The sequence below is a fragment of the Xiphophorus hellerii genome, chromosome 14 (assembly GCF_003331165.1).
Source record: "Xiphophorus hellerii strain 12219 chromosome 14, Xiphophorus_hellerii-4.1, whole genome shotgun sequence".
Lineage (NCBI taxonomy): Eukaryota > Metazoa > Chordata > Actinopteri > Cyprinodontiformes > Poeciliidae > Xiphophorus > Xiphophorus hellerii.
Window position 1 is genome coordinate 9124669 of NC_045685.1, and position 23585 is coordinate 9148253.

At 40.6% G+C, this 23585-nt stretch overlaps 2 protein-coding genes across 2 annotated transcripts; one reads left to right on the top strand and one right to left on the bottom strand.

The window, feature by feature from the left end:
• Positions 1-215: 215 nt before the first annotated feature.
• On the top strand, positions 216-10281 carry ankrd46b (ankyrin repeat domain 46b). Its single transcript, XM_032583688.1, has 4 exons — positions 216-338; positions 4221-4563; positions 6400-6558; positions 9243-10281. Exons 2-4 carry the CDS (start codon positions 4253-4255, stop codon positions 9457-9459), a joined length of 687 nt encoding a protein of 228 aa, XP_032439579.1. The 5' UTR covers positions 216-338; positions 4221-4252; the 3' UTR covers positions 9460-10281.
• Positions 10282-13122: 2841 nt separating this feature from the next.
• Positions 13123-14280, bottom strand: LOC116733358 (uncharacterized). Its single transcript, XM_032584174.1, has 2 exons — positions 13593-14280; positions 13123-13500 (listed from the first exon to the last, which is right to left on the bottom strand). The coding sequence occupies exons 1-2, from the start codon at positions 14220-14222 to the stop codon at positions 13306-13308; spliced, it is 825 nt and encodes a 274-aa protein (XP_032440065.1). The 5' UTR covers positions 14223-14280; the 3' UTR covers positions 13123-13305.
• Between the last annotated feature and the right edge of the window lie 9305 nt (positions 14281-23585).

Below are 23585 nucleotides of genomic sequence, written 5' to 3' on the forward strand. Positions count from 1 at the left end.
TAATCGCATTATTACTATATAATAATACAGTAACATGGTAATTCTTGAAATGCATCAAAACTTGTACTATCCATGCATAAAAATTTTGCATACCCCAGAAAGAGAAATTACTGATAAATAATTATTAGTCTTGTCTGTATGAAAGTGCAAGTGTAACAGTAGATGTCGCCAGTACATCTTCTGTACTGTAGATGTACTACAGTACATATCCTGAACAGTAGATGGCGACAAAGTATTCATCTTCTGTTACTAAACAGAAATTAAACACAGCTAGCAACGTTAGCTTGAAGAACAGCGACGTCCAGTTTTTTTCTACTAATTTGGAAACTTATAAACAGGTCAGTTGCAATACCGACAGCCTACAAATGGTCTAAATGACCGTTATATTCATGTATGTGTTTGCAAAGCTGTAGGACGACGTTTTATTGGCTTTATGGCGATTCGTTGTTAGCTTCTAGCTTAAATTAGCTTCGCAGGCTATATTTTTTACATATTTTGGGGGGGTAGCAGACTGGTGTCTTCCACTTGCTGTCATTATAGGGCATGAGTACAAAAAAAATAACAGAGAAGGAGTAATTTTAATTCCAACCTGACACATATTCTGTCTTTGTTCATGTTTTTGCTAAACGGTTAGCTTCCGTCAAGTAGCCTAGCTATGCACTCCTTAACCAAACATATTACACACAGCTTTGCACTAACAGTTTTAAACAATATAAATGTGTTGTTGTTAAAAACTATGGCATTTAATAGTTTGTCCGCTTTATAGAAAAAGGCATAAAAACTACTTATATCAGCTAATAGCGTATAAGGAAGGGTACATAGCTAAATCCCAGCATTGGTGCAATAAATAGCCTATTTCCGGTGCTAAAGAGGGAAAAAATAATGTCAGTTCAGCCAAATTGCGCCTTTGCTTTTGGGAAAATCCTCGTTTGTGTAATAGCTTTTCTGTGTTACCTGTTCAGACCGCATAGGGTTGTAACATCAGAACCACAACGCCTCTCTATGAGGCGCTGTTAGCTTTTAGCCTAAATTAGCTCCAACTGTTTATTTAACAGCGCTGCTTCTCTGGGGGCTTTGCTGTCAGACTTTACAACTTCGTCACTTTAAGGAAGTTAAGGTTCACAAAAAGTGCGTCTAACATTGCGCCTTAACGTGCTGTGTAGTGACGTAGTTTTTACCCATTCCTTATAATTGAAAGTGTTTTGATATCTGCATTCAAACGTTAGCTAACTAATAACTTTGCAAACGTTCACAGGAAAAACACAGTAAATGTCCCCTGAATTTCTACATCCACAACATTCATAAAGAGGCTCAATTTTGTGCAAGAATCTAGACAGATCTTTTTGTTTATTAATTGAAATGACTACAGTTAGTATTTTTCCTCTCACAGCCAGACTGTGACTGTGTCACATAAAAAGAGGGATAAGCTAAAGTGTATTGGGATGACGTATTCCATAATTTAATGGTCTTTTTTTTTATTATTTTAAGCAAATATTTTAATTCACTCACATGATTATTTTGAAATTCACTTTATCAACCGTTTTCGTGAAATTCTGTTGTGAAAAGTAACTGTGGCTGAGTTGCTGGCTTCACCAGACTTATTACATGCTACAAAGTCATTCCCACTCTATAGGGCCTTGATAATTAACAGGTACTTATTTTAGACTCATTTTATATTTCTTGTAGTGAAGTATGCAGGATACAGTCTAGAAAAGACTTGGTGTAAGTGCATTTCACACTTACACCAGACTGAAACTAAATGTTGGGAACGCCTGCCACCGGTTCCTTAGTATGTAAATCCTGGACTCCTCGTTTGCATAAATGCGCACAATTTGACTTACACTTTCCAGTTTTAAAATACGTGTTTAAATATGTAAAATTGTTGGTTTTGGTCATAAAAAAAGTTTTTTGTAAAATGAAACCTGATCAACATACAGTCATATGAAAAAGTTTGGGCACCCCTATTAATCTTAATTGTTTTTATCTCTAAATATTGGGATGTTTGCAACAGCTATTTCAATTTGACACAAGCAATAACTTATGGACACAGTAATATTTCAGTATTGAAATGAGGCTTATTGGACTAAAAGAAAATGTGCAGTACGCATTAAAACAAAATTTGACAGATGCAAAAATATGGGCACCTCAACAGAAAAGTGACATTAATATTTAGTAGATCCTCCTTTTGCAAAAAAAAACAGCCTCTAGTCACTTCCTGTAGCTTTTAATGAGTTCCTGGGTCCTGGATGAAGGGATTTTTTACCATTCTTCTTTGCAAAACAATTCCAGTTCAGTTAAGTTTGATGGTCGCCGAGCATTTACAGCCTGCTTCAAATCATCCCACAGATGTTCGATGATATTCAGGTCTGGGGGCTTGGGTGGCCATTCCAGAACATTGTAATTGCTCCTCTGCATGAATGCCTGAGTAGATTTGGAGCGGTGTTTTGGATCATTGTCTTGCCGAAATATCCATCCCCGGTGTAACTTCAACTTCGTAACTGATTCTTGAACATTATTCTCAAGAATCTGTTGATATTGAGTGGAATCCATGCGACCCTCAACTTTAACAAGATTCCCAGTGCCGGCATTGGCCACGCAGCCCCAAAGCATTATTGAACCTGCACCAGATTTTACAGTGGGCAGCAAGTGTTTTTCTCGGAACGCTGTGTTTTTTTGCCGCCACGCATAACGCCTTTTTTTTTATGACCAAACAACTCAATCTTTGTTTCATCAGTCCGCATGACCTTATTCCAAAAATGAAGCTGGCTTGTCCAAATGTGCTTTTGCAAACCTCAAGCGACTCTGTTTGTGCCGTGCTTGCAGAAAAGGCTTCTGTCGCAACACTCTCCCATACAGCTTCTCCTTATGCAAAGTGCGCTGAATTGTTGAACGATGCACAGTGACAGCATCTGCAGCAAGATCATGCTGCAGGTCTGTGGAGGTAGTCTGTGGGTTGTCCTTGATTGTTCTCACCGTTCTTCTTCTCTGCCTCTCTGATATTTTTCTTGGCCTGCCACGAGAACTGTCTTAACAAGAACTGTCCCTGTGGTCTTCCACTTCCTTCCTATGTTCCTCACAGTGGAAACTGACAGGTTAAATTTCTGAGATAACTTTTTGCATCCTTCCCCTAAACAACTATGTTGAACAATCTTTGTTCTCAGATCATTTGAGAGTTGTTTTGAGGTGCCCGTGATGCCACTCTTCAGAGGAGATTCAAATAGGAGAACAACTTGCAACTGGCCTCCTTAAACACCTTTTCTCATGATTGGATACACTTGTCTATGAAGTTCAAAGCTTAATTAAGTTACCAAACCAATTTTGTGTTTCAGTAAGTCAGTGAAAAGTAGTTAGGAGTTGTCAAATCAACAAAATAATAAGGGTACCCAAAGTTTTGCACCTGTCAAATTCTGTTTTAATGCATATTGCACATTTTCTGTTAGTACAATAAACCTCAATTCAATAATGAAATATTACTGTGTCCATCAGTTATTAGATATGTCAAACTGAAATAGCTGTTGCAAACACCCAAATATTTAGAAATAAAAATAATTAAGATTAATAGGGGTGCCCAAACTTTTTCATATGACTGAAAATGAAATACAGTGTTAAGCAACATTCAGTCAGTCAAGCTAGCTTTATTAACAGAGTTCAGGCCAGGGCTACATAGGTAACAAAAAATAAAGAATGCAACATATAAAAATAGAATTAAAATATAAAATCATATAATTTCAATAAACAGGTCAATAAGCAAGTGGAACAAATAAAACTTGGTGTGACGTGATATATGAGTTGTCTTTAGATTAGAATGGGTTTTTCCTCAATGTGGTAATTACTTTTGGGAGACGTCGAAGCAGACTTGACTGCTCTAAATTTACACTTTTAAGGTTACAAAGGGGGCACGATTTGACAGTAGTAGATATATTAATATTATGTTCTGTTCTCCAGATATTCAAGCTATAGCATCACTTTCATTGAAGTTCAGGGGAAAAAACAGCTAATTTAAAAGAACAATGTCTTTAGCTCCATTTGAAAACCTGATACAACTTTTATAATAATTATTCCATGAAAATACAACTTCTGTTTTACTTCTGACACTTTTTTAAAACAAAATTTCAACGCATTTCATTAATCCCAAGTGTCCTCTCATGCAAATCCATTCAGTGCATATTGCAGTTTCATTGACCCTGAAGCTCATTTAAACGTCCGCTTTGCGATTTCAGGTACGCTGGACTTTTCTGACACTCACTCGGACATGTCCTATGTCTTCATCAATGACTCGTCGCAGACCAGCGTGCCTCTGCTGCAGGCCTGCATCGACGGCGACCTCCCGTTCGCCAAGAGGCTCCTGGAGACCGGCTGCGACCCCAACATCCGCGACAACCGCGGCCGCACCGGCCTGCACCTAGCCGCCGCCCGCGGCAACGTGGAGATATGCCGCCTGCTGCACAAGTTCGGCGCCGACCTGCTGGCGACGGACTACCAAGGGAATACGGCGTTGCACTTGTGCGGCCACGTGGATACCATACAGTTCCTGGTGTCCAACGGGTTAAAGATCGATATCTGGTGAGAATGTGGCAGCTGCACACATCCTTTTATTTGTCGGGGTTCGCCTGTGTCTTCCAATGCCAACTTCAATCACTGCCTCCTTTGTTGTTCTGTTTTCATAATGTCACCCACTTGCTTTGAATATTGAAACTGCAGCTGAGTTGCAACATTTATGTGGTACCTGCTGCAACAAGACTTATATTTAGATCACTAGTATCTGAGTCAAGTGTATTTCTTGTAGTGGGATTTCATCTAACTGGATAAATGTGTGTAAAGAGAATGTACTCCACATTTACCGACCTGCCATGTGTGGGAGTCCATAGCAATTCTGACGTTGCCATGGCAAAACATTCTCAGTTTTTTGTGCACTTCAGATTAGTAGTAAGTTTTAGATAAATGACAAAACAACTGAACTGTTAGGGTCTGAAATGCAAACCAAAAAATGTCAAAATGGGGAGAGAAAGAAATTCTTTGTCTGCCTCTGAGTTCTGAACAGAAAACTCCTGAGTAATGAGGAGTTTTCTGCGCCACCACAGCATTTGGGTGCTTTCCTGGCGCAGAAGTAAAGCAGAACCCATATAAGGAGATCTTAGTCCTCGACATGACCTGCGCAGTTTCGATACCCTTTGCCGCATGCCCTTCTTCTCACATTACCCTTCCTTCCTGTCTTACCACTTTCAAATAAAGGCCAGATGAGCCAAAAATAAAACAAAGTGAAAAAAAGAAGTGAAGGTTTTTAATGCTGTTATACAAACGCAGCTAGTAATATAACACAAAAATATGGGACTTTAGTAATACAAATCCAGATCATGAGCTTATTTTGTACTCATTAAATTAAACTGACAGTAGAACAGATGAGTTGATCATTATAAGCCAGCTGCATGCAGAGACCTTCTTTCTCATACCTACAATTTACTTCATCATACTATCAAAACCACATGATGCCTTTTACTTTATCTGCAAATTCTGGGATGCACTTGGACTGCATGAAAGATGTCTGTGTGTTAGATATAAAGAACTATTAGTGTGAAGGTTTTGGTAGGATGTTTTATATGTTAAAGTCAAACATTCCCACTCTGAAATTCAAATGGTATATGTTTGAATGGCTTGTTTGAACCTCCAGTGGTTTTCCTGTGGTAGAATATGAAACCAGACACCTCTTGTGCTTACACATTGTTTGGATAGAAATCAAGCATGACATGCGCTTCACATTCTCAAATGAGAAACAACACTAGTAGTTCTTTTTATTTAAACAATCAGCGTTACATGACTACACACAGGTCCTTGTACGGAAACTTCTTTTAATGAGTTACTACGGCTTCTGGGGAAATACTTTGTTGAAATAAGTTCATGGAGTGAAAGGATCACTAATTTTATATTTACAAATTGGCGCTTGTTCAATTCCTTTATTTAATCAGGTAAAACCCGTTGAGATCTAGATCTCATCTTCAAGAGGGACCTGGGCAAAAAATTTGCAATACATAGCAACCTGGTTACAAGATAAAAACAATTAATACATATGCACAAGTATAAAACAATAAAAACAATTTAAAAACAATGACACTGTTTCATAGAATCTTGTTGCCTATCTTTAAGAACTGCTCGAAATAAGTCCAGTGAAATCAGCTCGTTCTTATCTAGCCGGCAGCTATGACACAGATAACTGTCTTGCTTTTGTTTATCTGACTTGTTCATCTTCATCTGGCATTGTTGTCATTACTAAAATTGTGTGTGGGTTTGCTGCTTGAGGTCGGTTCATTTGAGCAGAAATTCTCCTTATTGTTTTGATAATGTGACTGAGTCAGTTTCAGTTTCTCATCTCTTTCCTTTTTTTCGCCGTGCTCTTCCTCACAGTAACCACAATGGTTCGACTCCTCTGGTCCTGGCCAAAAGACGGGGCGTCAACAAGGACGCCATCCGCCTGCTGGAGGGCCTGGAGGAACAGGAAGTGAAAGGCTTCAACAGAGGGGCTCACTCCAAACTGGAGACCATGCAGATGGCTGACAGTGAGAGGTAATCATCAGGAGGACTGGTAGAGAGGAGAGGGTTAGTCAGGAACTGAAAAACAGGGTATAACTTCAGGCTCAACTTGATTTGCAAATTAAAGCTGCAGGGTCTAGTGCAGGGGTCGGGAACCTTTTTGACTCAGAGAGCCATGAAAGCAAAAATATTTGGATATTTATTTCAGTGAAAGCCATATAATATATTTTAAGACTGAATTCAACTAAATGTGAGTATAATAAGCCTCTGAATTTATTCTTTTAAATAATGTTGTTATACTACTCACCATTAATGCGACTTCTGGTGCTGCATGAATTTGCTGATGGCTTTGTAGTCTGGTTGGTACTTGGTAAAGTTAAGCTTCATGCAAGCGTTGAGGCTTTCATCCGTTAAACGTGACCGTAGGTTGGACTTGATGTTGTGAAGATGTGAGAATGACCGCTCACATGCACACGTAGATCCAAACATGGTGCTGCTCAGTAGCTCTTGGCACGCTTTCTTTCTGCTGTCTCCCGCCGGGTATTTTGACGCAAAGGTAGCATGGCGTGTGTCGAAGTGCCGCTTTACATTCGACCGTTTCATCGAGGCAATTTTGTCATTGCAAATTAGACTCACCGCAGAACCTGCTCTCTCCACAAAGACAAATTCTTCGGTCCATTCGTCCTGAAATGTACGATACTCCTCGTCTTTTTTTCTTTTCACCATCTTCTTCGTCGAAGGGTTAACTTTGAGCTAATGCCCGAGCAGACTGATTCAAAAGGGGGCATTTACTTGTTTACCCCTCAACAGCCAATGTAGGCTATTATCATCCAATTAAAATAATGGACAGCCAATAACAAGCCTGAACAGGACATGAGCGGTGGAAAATCGATGGATGGATAAAAACTTGGCTCGTGAGCCATACGTTCCCGACCCCTGGTCTAGTGTGAGAATTTTTCACATATTTCCAAGTAGACTTTGTTTGTTTTTAGTTTTAATACATGCAACAACTACTGTATTTTGTGGCTATTTCCAAGGGACTTTTAATAACAGACAGCAAATCTGCTTGAATAAAAGTAGCTCTCTGTGAAATTTACTTTTTATTTTTTGCCTTTTTTTTTTTAAAGAAAAATCAAACATGACTGAGCTGAAGCTTAAGCTATTTTACATTTGAGGATTCTGAATCTAAACTCAAAGTTCATTCCTAATCACAGCGATAGGTGGTTCTACAAAGTCCTGACTTACTACGGTAATTTTTATTAAATTAGAAAATGCATTAAAGTGAGGTTTGTTTGCCTATTTTTGGTATTGAAACAGTTAACCGGTCTACATTTATACTGCGGCACAAAAAAGTCTTGGTTTCAAAGCCACTTAAAGTCTTTGTTATATACAGTTCCTGCGGGATAAGAGTTTTTCTTTTCTGGTCAGAGATAAAGTGCAGGTCAAACCCCATTGGTCACATGCATAACATTTAATTTGATGACCAATTAGAGTCAGAAATTACCATCTGCACATGGCAGGACAAATGAATGGTGTTCAGGTCACTGCTGTGCCAATGTGCCTGAAGACAATGTCCTAAAGAATCTTTTATATATATATATATATATATATATTTAGAAGAATACATCAACATTTAAATGCATCAGTGAATATCCAAAGTCGCACATTCAGCCATTCTCAATTTTTATTTTCACTTCAGTGTAATTTAATTTATAATTTTGCCTACTGTAAAAAATTTTTCCCCTGCACACACTGTATCAGTCAGCCATCCATGGGCGTGACGACAAACGATAGTCACGCCCTTTCAGGTGCCTGGCATTCAAAACTGTTATCAGTCGTGTTCATTCCACTGCAAAGCAAAATAAATCAAGGTTTCATGAACAGCTTAAGTAGATAATGAAGCGCAGCACGCTAGTCATTCAAATGAAACCACAAACCTCAAATGAGACATGATTTATACACAATCGGTCTGAAACAGGATTCATTTCAGGTAAACAAAGTTTTATTTACATAAAATTAACAAGGATAATACAGAAAAGTGTTCTGAGCTGGATGAGGAGCAGGAAAAGCTATGGGTGGTGTTAGCTTACCCTTCAACTCTCTCCATTTCTTTTGTTTTAAAAACTTCAATATAAAATGTGATAAATGTACGGAATAACATAAAAACATGGAACAAAAATATAGTAAAGGATATTACATCAGGAGCACATAAAAAAAACTCAAATCTCTACAAATTTCAACCAATAGAATAAGTTTGTGGAGGCTTTTTAAAGTCTTTTGGCTTAAAACTGTAGAATTGGAACAAGTTACTTGTATAACACTGAAAATGCAGCAGGTGCTACTTTTTAAGTCTCTAAGGTTTCTTAAATTTAAGTCTTGGTCGTCCTAACGCATGAATACGCTTTGATGCTTTATCCCAGCTTGGTGCCACTTCTAGCAAGTTATTTCTCTCAGAGCGACTCTGTTTATCTCCAGTCCATCTTTCTGTCACTCGTCACTTGCTTCCCTCTTTGTTCTGAGGAACGCTGCAAGCAACATGTGTCAGGTGTCTTTTCTCACTCACTGGAACGCCGTAACAACTGGGGGGGGAAACTGGAGCTCGGAACCAAGAAAGAATCGAGTCACATTTGCAGCTTTGACAACCAATGGGAGAAGTTCTAGGAGAGCTGTCTGTGTGTTGGTGGTCCTTTCGTCAGCATGTCTCTTCTGTGTCCCAGCGCGATGGAGAGCCACTCTCTGCTCAACCCCAACCTGCAGAGCAGCGAGGGCGTCCTGTCCAGCTTCCGCACCACCTGGCAGGAGTTTGTGGAGGACCTGGGCTTCTGGAGGGTCCTGCTGCTGCTGGTGGTCATCGCCCTCCTGTCCCTCGGCATCGCCTACTACGTCAGCGGGGTGCTGCCTTTCTCCAGCAGCCAGCTGGAGTTGGTTCACTGAGGAGGAGGAGGAGGAGGAAGTGGCGACAGTGGAAAAGGAACAGCATGGAGGGAAGAAGGTTGAAAAGTTGAGTCAAAGTTCTGCTCAAACAAAAACAAAAAAAACGAAGTTGAATTATCTTATCCTGTCAGCTAAAAAGCAAGAATCTTAACAAATTCTCCTCTAATATTTGCCTTTACTTATTGAGTTGATTATTTCACTAAGAGGCAGGAGAACATTTAGTTCAGTTTCATTATCTTGAATCTGCAGAGAGAACGATTGAAGCTCGACTCATCCAGAATCATCCTGCTCCTGTTGTGTTCGACACACTAACTCTCCAACAGCCCTTTTCCTGTTACAATCTGTATATTTCAGTGTTTGTAACTTTATTTTGACAGTGTTCTCTTATTATTATTATTTATTATCTATTCATTTTCTTTATACTGAATGTTTATTACACTTCTGCATCTCTTTTGTCTTTATTGCCTGAAACTCAAATAGCATTAAAATCTGTTTTTATTTGCTGCGATGACTAAAAGTGGCCTACAGCCGTCCTGTAGAGGTGATGTTCGTTTAAATACTCAGAAAAGCACCTTGACTGTTTCTTTAGACCAAAAGGGTCCATTTAATGAAGCATGCAGCTTTGTTTCATTCCACTTAACACTATGATGACCATCATGTAGAGGATTATCATGGGGTTATTAATGCAGATCAGTTGCTTTTGTTGTATATTCATTTTATCTGATTGCTTTTTTTCTTGCTATATCCTGTAAATAAAGCCTTTGAAGTACCTCCTGGTTTAATGTCGAAAATAAAATCAAGAACAAATGTAGTGATCAACAACAACGCTTCCTGTGTGTTTTTGATTTTTAAAAATGAAATATTAAGCTGTTAATGGGATTAATGGCATAGAGCTATGTACATTAAATATCTGCTGATGTTGCATCAACCTTCCAGATCTCTCGGGTTTTTTGGTTCTGCTCTGCAGCCCCAGAACTAGAACCAAATTAACACAAATTAAACAGATTTGAAAATAATTACCAACATCCCAAACCAAAAATATTTTTGTCCCTTAAATCTAAAAACATATAGCAAATTCATGTATTTTATTTTTAGCGAATATTTTTTTTTTTTTAAGTGAAATTCAGCCTTTTAACCTAAATGCTTATCTTATCAAAAAATTTTGCTCAATGCATTTACCATCAAAGCATTCTACCTAACATTTATAAATCACAGAAATTTGAATGCGTCTATTCCCTGGACAAATCACCTTTTGTTTTTCTCCTTTTTTTGAACCAAATATTTATTTTTTTCTCTCTCTTTTTTTTTTCTTACATTTGAACAAAACCATAAACAAATACCACGTGTAATTTGTTTTTCCTTACTAACCTGTTTGATTACAATAATTCTCAATCACATACATTAAAACTGTTTAATACCTCATGCAGTCTCTAAGTCCGAGCACTGCTACGGTGTTTAATCGAATGATCGACAGTAAAATACTTACCGGCCGTCTCTCACTGTTTGTTTTAAGTACTTACATTTTACCCCTCATGCCTGATGAGTGGAAATGCTGAGCCGCGAACTGTTTTTCAATTCAACCAAGTTGCGGCGTTATCTTCTTCATGATTGATTTTTTTGCATCAGGCTCCCATGCATGGCAGGCATGCGGGCCTAATGCAAAAAAATCAATCATGTTTATGGGGGGTGTGTGTCCATAATATCGTTTTGCTCCTCAATATGCCAGACGTCGTTACTACAAGATAGTGATTTAATATTTAATGTTGTAATGCCATTACTGAGACGAGGCAGCTAAATGGGTAAAAGCTGCAGGCGAACAAATGAACGTTCTGTTTTTTAGAACAGTTCGGTGTTCTATGTAGCGGCTCTTCCTTCTGTCCGTCTAACATTCCCGCTGTAGATTTTCCTTAACATCAAAGTTACTCATAGCCTGTTGTTTTAAACCTGCTGACCAAGTAAAGGAAATTCAGCTTAATGGCACAGGCAAATTATTTACACAGATTTCTGGTCTGTGGATGTGAAAACATGTTGGCGCTAATCTGTTCTGCCATCTTTCTATGATTGAAGATGGTGTAAGCTGATTTATGTATCTTTGGGTGTGTTATACAACAACTTCATTTTGAAAGGAGGACGTTTCATTTAAAATCATGCAAGAGTGATTTTTCCCTCTCTCAATACAGTAGTAAGGACGCAAAGATTCACGATGAAAGTGTAAAAACTCATTTGACTCGTCAACCCTGACAGCTTACACACCCTGCGGGTGTTTGACTCGTCATTTGACTCGTCAACCCTGACAAACAAGAATGTGGAAAATCTTGTTTTAATTAACTGTCCGCTAATACAGACACTTAGCCCAGCGGCTTGTTTGTTTGTTTTTTATGCTTTTTACACACGTTGTTTTGAAAGAATAGAGACACGAACAAGAAAAACTGTAAACCTTTCTTTAAATATCAACGTGAAATTTATTTATACAGCACTTTAAAAACAAGTTTAAAGCTGCACTAAAGTGCCGTACAAAAAAAAAAGCTAATAAAATAAGTTGATGAAAAGAAAGAGAAATAATACAAGAAAAAATGTATATAATGTTAAAATAAGAGTAATAAGTAAAAAAAAAAATTTAAAAAAAAGTTCTATTGAGAAAACTTTCGCTTCAGTGAGAGCAGAAAGGCGCAAATCTCCACATAAAATGCAGTAAACAGACAGCAGAGTGATGTTTTAGGTGACGAGGTCAGATGAGACGTCCTGGTCCACAGAGAGATCTTCTCTGTTCCCGCAGCGTTTCATACCAAGACAATTCTTCACCTCCTTTGACTTATGAGACTTAAGGTACCATCCAATCCAGATACACAAAGGAGCAAAAACCACCAGAATGAAGATAATAATGCCAATGTTAGTAATGCCAATACACGAAGGTTCCTTATGCACAGAGGGGCTTTGGGTGTGTTGCTGTGGAGGAGAGAAACGGGATTGAAACACGGTGAGAGCAAAGATGCTTTAAGCACTTAAGCTTTGCAAAACTGCACATTCTTCTGATTGCCTCGTGGAATCAGTGGCACTGAAAAAATGTTGCTCGCCCCACTGACCCTCCCAGATAATCATGTTCAGGTCGTGAAACTGCATATGCAGGCATCTTCTTTGATAATTGCAGAGAGATTTTCCTGGCGTCCCTTTTCTCTGTGACATGGAATGCAGAAAATGCCACCACCTCATTTCCCGTCTGGTCCTGGTCCGTCTCTTCTTCTACATCATCTCTTCATCAAGGACAAAAATGCAGCTCTGACATAGAGTTTGATTCAGGGCGCTGCGCGTTAACGCAGGCGCATTAACACACAGCGCCCTGAATCATGGGTTTTGCCCTTCAACAGTTTGTTGATGTTCGTCTGAAAGGGTACAAGGCAGTTATAGTCAATGTTTTAAATCATTTTAATTCTGCTAACAGACGTGGACGAGGCAGCTAAATGGGTAAAAACTGATGCGACGTATTTGCATGTTTGATTATCTGAGTGATCACCGTAATGCTGTTGCAAATGTGCTTGTTAGTAGCTTTAGAAATAAATTTGCCTGTCAGAACTTCACCTCTGAGCGCTGCAGAAGTCGCCCGTTTAATATGGTAAGTGCTCTGCATGTTTGCCTGTTCTATTCTTAGAACAGAAGAAACAGCAAAACATCAGGACAGGATATGAAATTGTGAGGAGCCACAGTTTTGTCTAAGAGCTGACAGCTTTACAAATATAAAAAAGATCCACATCCAAACTACATGGTTTATAGATTTATTTAGAAATGCTTACAAAAAATGAACAGGATTTATGAGCTTCGATGATAAATAAAATAAATAATCCGATCTATTTAAACACCTGTTGTAGCTTCGCCAGAGTTGGATGCATGGCAGCTTCTGTGTACCAGCTCGTAGAGTTTTCCAGAATCACAGCGGTTTTTGGCACAGCGCCACAAATAATAAAGAGCAACAAGCAGCAGGATCGCAGCGAGAACCCCAGTGGAGATCTGCCAAGGCTGAGTGAGTTCGGCACAACTCTGGGTTTGCTGCAGAGGAAGAGAGAGGGGAGTTTAGACATTCGCCTCACTTAAGATTTTATACTTCATACAGAATAAACTTAACGTAGAAAGTCACTTACATCTGGTGCTGCTGTGCTGTTGTTGATCATCTGATGAGTCATTTTCTCAGTGACGGTCAGTTTAACAGCAGCAGGAGTTCCAGATTTAGATTGTTTCCCATCTTGGATGTAGCAGAAATAATCCCCTCCATCCTCAGGCTGAACCCCCTCAATAGTCAGAGAATGATCTCTGTTAGTGATCCAGTCAGTGGACACAGTCAGTCTGTCAGCAGGTGTCCCGCTGCATTCTTCAGGAATGGAGTTCTTCAAACACACTTTCCCGTTTTTCTCCCACCAACCAGTTAAGCCAGTTCCCACGATGGTTTTAATGTAACACGGGAGCGTCACGTTATCATCTCGGGTCACGGACCTTTCAACAGCAAAAACGACCTCCAGCTGGACGCGCTTGGTGCCAGACTTGGAGCAGGTCACTTTATAGAGTCCTCCATCGGTGAACCGCACGCCAGTGAGAACGATCTTTGATAAGTTGCTCTTCATCCGGTCTCTGTACTCTCTGCTCGCTGTCCACTGACCGCTCTGGTAAGTTGCGACCTGCCGGGGTCCTTCATCCAAGTCCCGCAGCAGCGTCCCCGTCTCACCCGGCTCGCAGTTCTTAGGAAATTCAACCTGGTCTCCTACGATCACTGTCATGCAGTCCGTAGCATGAAGGCGGACAGCGAGAAAGAAAAGAAACGCAAAGAAACCTGCTGCTCGTGCCGAAGCCATCCTTGCTGCGCGCATCCACATGAAAGAGTAATGACGCTCTTTTTGGACACCAGAGGAGCGGGAGACAGGGAGGCAGAAGGGAGGAGCGAAGAGGCGGTGCCTCCCGCTTTATGCCCTGGGCTGCTTTTACCTGGGTAGATGGTTGAGTCATTGTTCAGAAAATATTTGCGTAGTCAATTAAAGAGATTTGTAGGATGACGCCTGTTACAACTTTATTTTAGTTAAATAATGTAATGTAGTTGCAGGTAAATAAAAGATGGCTGTTTTGTGAGTGAAACCTGTTTATTCTCAGAGCGGTGAAAACAGATCAAAGGTAAAAGAAATGATCACAATATTAGTGAACGATGTTGAGAATTATCACTGTGGCTACAGTTTTAAATTACTATTCCAATCAGAAGTTTGTCATATTCTAATTGGATATTCCAATTTTAGTTAGCAATATTACTTAAAAGCATTAGAAATGTCCAAAGTAAGATTTCCAAATTAAACGCATTGTCTCCTTTGACAGGTCATTATGCTACAGTAAACAAGTAGGAAAATTATTCCCTCAACTTTCATGCTATTGATGTACAAAACCCAAAATCATTCAGGTCTAGTGTATACTATCGGTGTCCACCTTCCTGCTCCTCTACCATGTAAAAAATATTTAAATAATAGTGACCTCACATACTTCCTGAAAGGCCACGTGTACTCTCTTTCTTGTTTTCACATTGGATTATGAAGCCTCCTTTTTATCATTGTTATTGTCTTTTCATAAAATATTGTTTTATAGCCCGGCACCATGTGAATTCAAAGCTGACTAGTTGTCTTTTAGGTTTATTTTTAATATTGGGATTCCAACCATTTACTACCTCAGGTCCTCGTGTAAATCGTCTGCGTTTCAACTGCCGACATAAACACAGATATTTTTTTTTCTCCGCTCTTTGCTCACTTACTGACACAAGCTGGGTAGGTGAGGTGATGATGCAATAATAAGAGGCAGGAGGGTAAGAGACCAGGCAGGCAGGCAGGCAGAAAAAAGGAATAGACAGAATAAGTGGCTTCCTCAGAGTCCAGCCTCGGTCAGAGCAGCAGGATGGCACCTTGCCTATCAAAACAGTGGGGGAAAAAAAACCCTCCCCTCCAAAGGAATTTGTTTTTGAGCACAAAGCTGCCACACCCTTATATCCAGGCATGAATATGTTCTCCTCTCTAATGTCTATTTGGAAAAAAAAGAAAGGAATGTAGCGTGTCAGGCACGAGGACAGAGGAGGGACACTTTTGTACTTTTACAAAGTAGATTAAATTACAATTATACTGAAATTACATTATTTTATTTATCTCTGCTGAAATCATTAAATAGAGTCTAATAGCTTTGTTATTCTCAATAAACAAACACTAAATCTTTGTATTTATGTTACAATTCAAGCACTTTAGGGGCCAGAGGCCTTCAGTAGACTTCTGATGGACTTTTGTAGGCAGACCTACGAAGACACTGTTACAGTAATCAACTAAACTTATGTAACCAGGTGAACAAATGGGTACATGTCTAAACTGTATTTTGTAAACCCTGTTTTGCTTTGTTTCGCCAACTGGTTGCAATTCTTGTTTTTGCCAGCATGTGGTGCTGCTTTACAGAGAGGTCAAAAGATTTCAGGAAGTAGGAAAAAACCTCTTGTGTATATATCGTGGAAATCTGAGCAAAGCGGAAGAGAAGGACATTTTTGTGTGCCGAGACCTGGTGAAAAGGATGCCACCAATCCGAGAATCCAAGTATTCGGTAATGTCGAAGCTGAATTATCTTCTATGAACAAAGTTAAGGAGAGGATGTTAATGTTACGTTTTTTTGTTTGTCCTCTAGAAGTGCCACTGCCGTTTAATGCACTCTTTGTAATAGTTTAGCTTTGTATGTGAAGCTACGTTGCTACATGTGAGCCCGCCATTTTCAACGAAGCTGAGGCTTTATGTTGACAGAATACGGGTCATTTACGTTTGTTTCTTTGCAACCCAGAAAGAGAGAAAAGTGTTCTTTTTTCATTAAAAAAAAACAATAAAGGACCCATTTTATTTGAAGCTCCGTGTGCTGCATTACTCCCGGCTTCAAATATTGGTACCAGGAGTGGGGTCTCGTTTTTTTAAAAATTATTTCTCTCTGTTCGGGCACGAATATGGCGGTGCAGCGTTAGCTTTGTTATACGGCAGTGGTGAAGAAGTGGCCTAAACCTGAGTGGACCTGGGTATCGCATCTGTGTGGCGGGATCCGTTTCGAGATAAGAGGAGGACGTTGCTGGACAGTCTGTGCTGGCGTGGTTGTGAGGGATTTCAGCCGAGGTGACCATCAGACCAGAACGCATTCCAGGCGGGAGAGAGCGTCGCCCAGCAGCGGTCTAGGAGCAGCCCAGGAGCATCCGGTGGACTCGGGACTTCGACCAACTTATCCTTTGCTATTTACACTTCTATTGACTGTTCAGTAAACTGAAAAAAAATAAAATAAAAAAAATCTGACCATGTCTGAACAAGATGAACACTTTGAGATGGATGAACAACAGTTAGTAGTGAATAATGATGAGGATAATGAACAGGATGGTGGACAGAACAATGAACAAAATGACACTGAACAAGCTGGAGTGTTACAACAATTAAGTGAGTTAGCCAGAAGACAAGAAGAAGTCATGACAGTCATATCATCACTAAATACTGAGCCTACCAGATCTTATGTCTATGTACCCAGAGAAAGGCACATTTCACCATTTAGTGGAGACATTGACAAGGATGGGAGGAGTGTAGATGAGTTTATTGAAGAAGTAGAAAGGGTTATTTCTGCTAGAAATCAATCTGCACCTGAACAATTTGATTTTGTGCTGTCACTGTTAAGAGGCTCAGCTCTGGAGGAGGTGCGTTTACGCAAAGCTGATGGTGATGTTGTAAAAGACCTGTTTGTCTACCTAAAAGATGCTTTTGGAGATAAACGTAGTGCTTCCCAACTTTTACAAAACTTCTACAACTGTAAACAGAAGGAGGGTGAAGACATACGTGACTTTTCACATTCATTATCTCAGGCTTTTAGTTTTGTACGGAAACAACATCCTAATTCCGTGGCTAATGAGAACACAGTGTTAAGAGACCAGTTCATTGAGGGCATCAGAGACCTCTCACTGAGACGAGAACTCCGAAAATATGTAAGAGGAAAACCTGCATCTACTTTTGTAGAGGTGCGTGAGGAAGCTTACTTGTGGTCCTTAGACCAAGCCCCTAGCACAAAAATGGTTAGAAGTAAAGTGAAGACCTGCAGTAATGTTGCAGCAGAAGCACAGTGCTGTGCAGTTAAAGAGACAGGAAATCCAGTGTATCTGGAGGATGTGATGAAAACTCTTAAAGAGCAAGACAAAGTCACTAATCTAACTAGACCTAATGAGAAGTCAGTATCAATTGATGACGTTCTTAAAGTGCTCACTGAGCAAGGGAAAGTGATAACAGAACTCACTAAAGCTGTAAAAGAGTTGACAATTCAGAGCAAAAACCCTAGTAGCCAGACACCATATCAGATCAAAACTGTTCCAAGATTTACCCCGGACGGTAAGCCGATATGCTTCAAGTGCCAAACTGCTGGTCATGTTGCCAAACAGTGTCCTCAGAAAAGACACAAAAACTCTGATGAGTCCCCTGTTTCCGGTCAGTCGGGAAACGAGAGACCCTGGTTGCAATGAGTCGGGTAATGCAGGGTCATGTCCTAGACTCACCTACACTAGAGATCACACGAGAACAAATCATTGAGCGTGCCATAGGAAAATGTCCAGTGGTTGATCTAAAACTTAATGGCAGGTCAGCTCATTGTTTACTGGACACTGGCAGCCAAGTCAGTACTATGACAGATGAGTTTTTCAGAAAATATATTGGTAATGATGAGAGCATGCTAGCTACAAATAGTTGGCTTAAAATAACTGCTGCAAATGGACTTGACATCCCTTACCAGGGATATATTGAACTGGAAGTTGAGACGATGAGTTTAAAGATCCCAAATTGTGGCTTCTTGGTCCTGAAACCTTCAGCGAATCCTGTTGTTTCTGAAGAATGCATAATTGGTATGAATGTTATTCACAGATGCAGACAGCTGGTGACAACAGAGTTTGACAACACTTTGGGCGGATCCTTAGACTCTGGGTGGAGGACAGCTTTTCAACAGGTACAGATCTGTTGCATTGAGAGAAAGGCGGTAGTTCGGGTTGCAGGCAGAAACAAAATACGTATCCCTGCATCCTCGGTGTCCACTGTGTTCGTAAAAGGTCACACTAAAACCTCAGATGCAGCCTCTCAGTTGATCATTGAACCAGTGACCACTCCTCTACCACCTGGATTAGCAGTTATCCCAACACTTGTCACGAGGACCAACCATGTTCTTCCGCTCCAGGTAGTTAATTTCTCTGCCGAGGAAGTGTGGTTGTGCCCCAGAACCCGGCTAGGCGTGATCTCAAAGGTTGAGCCTGTTGAGAGTGAGCAGACATGCCAAGTAAAGTTTCAACGCATCTCTGCCGATGTTGAACAGGTTTCAGTGGACTCTAACACAGTGCAAACTGACAGTAAGGTGCAAGCCATGTTGGAAAGACTTGACATGGGGGGCACAGAGGAAGAGCGTGTTGCTCTCTGTGCATTGCTGTCCCGTTACATTGATGTTTTTGCAGATGATGATGAGAATCTGGGTCACACAGATAAAGTGAAACATGAGATCAAGCTGGTGGATGACGTACCTGTCACACAGCCATATCGACGTATACCTCCTAACCAATACCAGGAAGTAAAAGAACATATCTCTAAACTTTTGAAAAAAGGAGTTATACAGGAAAGTGAAAGCGCTTACGCCTCACCAGTTGTGGTAGTCCGCAAAGGTGACGGCAGTATACGCTTATGTGTAGACTATCGAAAGCTAAATCTAAAAACGAAGAAAGACGCATTTCCATTGCCTCGTATTGATGAGAGTTTTGATGCGTTAAAAGGTGCCAAATACTTTTCCACAGTTGACCTTGCCAGTGAGTATCACCAAGTTGCCATGGATGATCGAGACAGACATAAGACTGCTTTCACCACGCCTTTTGGGCTGTTTGAGTATGTACGCATGCCCATGGGGGTGTGTAATGGGCCTGCAACATTTCAAAGGTTGATGCAAGCAACTATGAGCGATCTGATATTCGACATCATGTTAGTCTATCTGGATGACATTTTGGTGTACTCACCAAGCTTTGAGTCTCATTTGGAACGACTAGACCTAGTTTTTAAACGTTTGAGAGACGCAGGATTAAAAGTGAAGTGGGAAAAATGTCACTTTTTGCAGAAGGAAGTAAAATTCCTTGGACATCAAATTTCAGCAGAGGGTATCGCAACTGATCCCTCCAAGGTCGCAGCAGTCAAGGATTGGCCTGTGCCTGGCACTGTTAAGGAACTCCAGTCATTTCTAGGCCTAAGTAGCTACTACAGAAGGTATGTTGAGGGCTTTTCAAAAATCGCCGCCCCACTACATGACCTTGTGAATCAGTGCCGAGGAGCTGCTACTACAGCCAAAGCTAGTCAAAAACTGAGTGCATTGTGGGATACCAACAGTCAGATTGCATTTGACACATTGAAAGAAAAGCTTGTGACTGCTCCCGTTCTGGGTTATGCAGATTTCACTTGTCCTTTCATTTTGGAAACTGATGCTAGTGGTCAGGGTTTAGGAGCTGTCTTGTGTCAGCAGCAAGGTGACAAAAAACGGGTCATTGCATATGCAAGTAGACGGCTGAGAAATGCAGAGCGAAATGACAAAAACTATAGCAGCATGAAACTTGAGCTGCTCGCGCTTAAATGGGCAATAGTGGAAAAGTTTCGGGGTTATTTGCTGGGTTCTAAATTCACTGTGATATCAGACAATAATCCCTTATGTCATCTAAAAAGTGCAAAACTTGGGGCTATTGAACAGAGATGGGTAGCGCAGTTAGCTGCTTTCGACTTTGACGTGCAGTACCGACCTGGTCGGTGCAACTCAGCCGCTGATGCACTGTCACGACACCCGTTAGCAGGGGAGCCAGAACCAAATGATGATGAGGAGTTTGATGATTGCGTTGCAATTTGCAATTTGATTTGTAGAGGCACTGTCCTTGAGCCTGAGCTGGTTACAGCTGGGATCAAGTGTTGTCAACTAAACCAGATCAGGGCTGCAGAACCTGAAAAGTTCGAGTCACATGCTAAAGAGGCTACACCAACTCTTCCAGGTTATTCCAAGGAAGAGCTGCGGACATTTCAATGTCAAGATCCAGTGATTAGTGTTTTAAAACAGTTTTTGGATCAAGGCAGCCCACCAAGTTCACAAGAAAGGAAGAATCTTCCTGTTGCTGCTAAATCATTGTTGAAACAATGGAAACACATTAAGATGCGTGATGGATTGGTGTACAGAATGGTGAGGGATGATCATGTTGGAGAGTACTTTCAGTTGCTTGTTCCAGGTTGTTTACAACCAGCTGTCATGAGGAGTGTCCATGACTCTATGGGACATCAGGGAATAGAGAGGACATTACAGTTGTTGAGACAGAGAGCATTCTGGGGAGGGATGCACAAAGATGTTGAGCGATGGGTCAAGAATTGCGAACGTTGTATTCTCACAAAAATGCCCAACCCAAAGATTCACCCTCCAATGAAATCCTTTTTGGCAACACGACCTTTAGAAGTTGTGGCAGTAGATTTCACGCTCCTTGAACCAGCTTCAGACGGCCGTGAGAACGTACTAGTCATTACCGATGTGTTTACAAAGTTCACTCAGGCGTTTCCTACACGTGACCAAAAAGCAGAGACCACAGCTAAAGTCCTCTTAAAGGAGTGGTTTATGAAGTACGGTGTACCTGAACGTCTCCACTCAGATCAGGGCCGTAACTTTGAATCAGAAGTTATTGCTGAACTTTGCAGAATGTATGGTGTGAAAAAAACGCGTACAACACCCCATCATCCGACAGGGAATGCACAGTGTGAGCGTTTTAACCGCACTCTGCATGAACTGTTGCGCACACTTCCACCTGACAAAAAGAAGCGTTGGCCTGAACATTTACCTGAGCTGGTTTACGCGTATAATGTTACTCCACACGCGACTACAGGATATTCCCCTTACTTCTTGCTCTATGGGGTTGATCCACATCTTCCTGTTGATGCATTGCTTGCAAATGAAAGTCACCATGATAAAAATCTTGATTGGCTTGCTGTGCACCAGCAAAGACTCAAAGAGGCACATGCAAAAGCAAAAGAGTATGCAGAGCAGAAAGCAGCAAAACGCATTGCTCGGCAAAGTCCCAAAGTGTACTGTCCTTCAATTGAGGTTGGAGAGTATGTTTACCTGAGACACAGACCAGCTGGTCGTAACAAAATTCAGGATGCATGGAGTCCAGTTGTTTACCAACTCATAGACATGGTAGGCACAACTTGCACAGTACAACCTGTAGAGGGAGGACCTACAAAAACGATTAATAGGGCTGACATCAGGTCATGTGTTAATCTGCCAGACACAACCCAGAGACACGTTGAAAACACTGTAATCAAACAGACGAACACTACTGAACCACACACTGACTCGTGATGAGTATGATGGGGGTATAGTCATTGAAGAAGTTTCTTTTGACTTGACTCCTTGTTCAGGTGTAGAAAACTGTCCTATTGGTGAAAGTGTTCAGAAGCGAGCAGAGACTCAGTTGATTTCAGAACGTGAACCTCCTGTCATCGAACAGGTGGAGACGGAACATGTTGACAATGAAACATGCAATATTGACCAACCGGGTGAGATACCAGTATCTCCTCCTTGTGTTAGACAAGCTCCCATACCTGCTCCACGCAGGAGTAAAAGAGTGAATGCAGGGAAACACTCAAACCCGCATCATGAACCTAGGTCAGTGTTGGAGCCAGAACTAAACTCATCAATGGTTTCACAGATTATTGCAAGCTTAGGTTCTGTGTTTTTCAGAGAAGCTTTAAAAGAAGTAAAAAACAGTTACTTTGTCACCGAGGACGATGACGGTTAAGCAGGGGAGAATGTAACCAGGTGAACAAATGGGTACATGTCTAAACTGTATTTTGTAAACCCTGTTTTGCTTTGTTTCGCCAACTGGTTGCAATTCTTGTTTTTGCCAGCATGTGGTGCTGCTTTACAGAGAGGTCAAAAGATTTCAGGAAGTAGGAAAAAACCTCTTGTGTATATATCGTGGAAATCTGAGCAAAGCGGAAGAGAAGGACATTTTTGTGTGCCGAGACCTGGTGAAAAGGATGCCACCAATCCGAGAATCCAAGTATTCGGTAATGTCGAAGCTGAATTATCTTCTATGAACAAAGTTAAGGAGAGGATGTTAATGTTACGTTTTTTTGTTTGTCCTCTAGAAGTGCCACTGCCGTTTAATGCACTCTTTGTAATAGTTTAGCTTTGTATGTGAAGCTACGTTGCTACATGTGAGCCCGCCATTTTCAACGAAGCTGAGGCTTTATGTTGACAGAATACGGGTCATTTACGTTTGTTTCTTTGCAACCCAGAAAGAGAGAAAAGTGTTCTTTTTTCATTAAAAAAAAACAATAAAGGACCCATTTTATTTGAAGCTCCGTGTGCTGCATTACTCCCGGCTTCACTTACATACATAAATGTTTCTCAAGATCTTGTTGAATGACAATAATTTATCTCTCATACAATTCTAGATCTGAACACATTGAAAAATGGAGCCCTCCGAGCTTCTTCGCGCTTTAAAACAGCCTGCAGCCAGTCAGATATGATCAGGGTTCATTTAGTAAAATAGCAGCAAATTATTTCATAACTTCATAATCAGCGACCACCTCGCTCCTGTAGTCTGTTTAAAAACTACAGTCAGCCTCCAGCTCTGTCAGCAGCAGAAACAGCAACATTACACCTATCAGGGAAACATCTGCTTTGCATTGTCCCCACATAATGACAATGATATAATCCCATTAAATATTAGATTCTTGATTAAGATTTACTGTTGCTATGTTGTTGTTCAGTGTGTAACTTTGAGCCCCTCCCCCTCTGAAGGTCTCTGCACGGCTCTGAGCGTGACATTTTTTGCAGGTTGTATCCTGCAGCAAAGTTCAGTCACTTTACAAGCCTTAATTTGGCTGAGGTTGTCTTATCGAGGTTCCGATCTCGTGAGCGCACAAATGCTAAAGCCATTGTTTGTGAGAGTCCGTTCCTGAATAACGGGGGGGGCTCAAAAAAGTTAAAATTTTAGTAATCGAAGCAAACATAAAAAAAATAGAATAAAAGCGTTTATTCATTTCAACGGGGTGTATGATATTGAGTTTACG

Coding starts and splice junctions, on each gene's coding strand:
- ankrd46b (XM_032583688.1), top strand. CDS start 4,253: ATGTCCTATGTCTTCATCAATGACTCGTCGCAGACCAGCGTGCCTCTG. Junction 4,564..6,399: donor GGGTTAAAGATCGATATCTG/GTGAGAATGTGG, acceptor TCTTCCTCACAG/TAACCACAATGGTTCGACTC. Junction 6,559..9,242: donor CAGATGGCTGACAGTGAGAG/GTAATCATCAGG, acceptor TCTGTGTCCCAG/CGCGATGGAGAGCCACTCTC.
- LOC116733358 (XM_032584174.1), bottom strand. CDS start 14,222: ATGACAGTGATCGTAGGAGACCAGGTTGAATTTCCTAAGAACTGCGAG. Junction 13,501..13,592: donor ACAGCACAGCAGCACCAGAT/GTAAGTGACTTT, acceptor CTTCCTCTGCAG/CAAACCCAGAGTTGTGCCGA.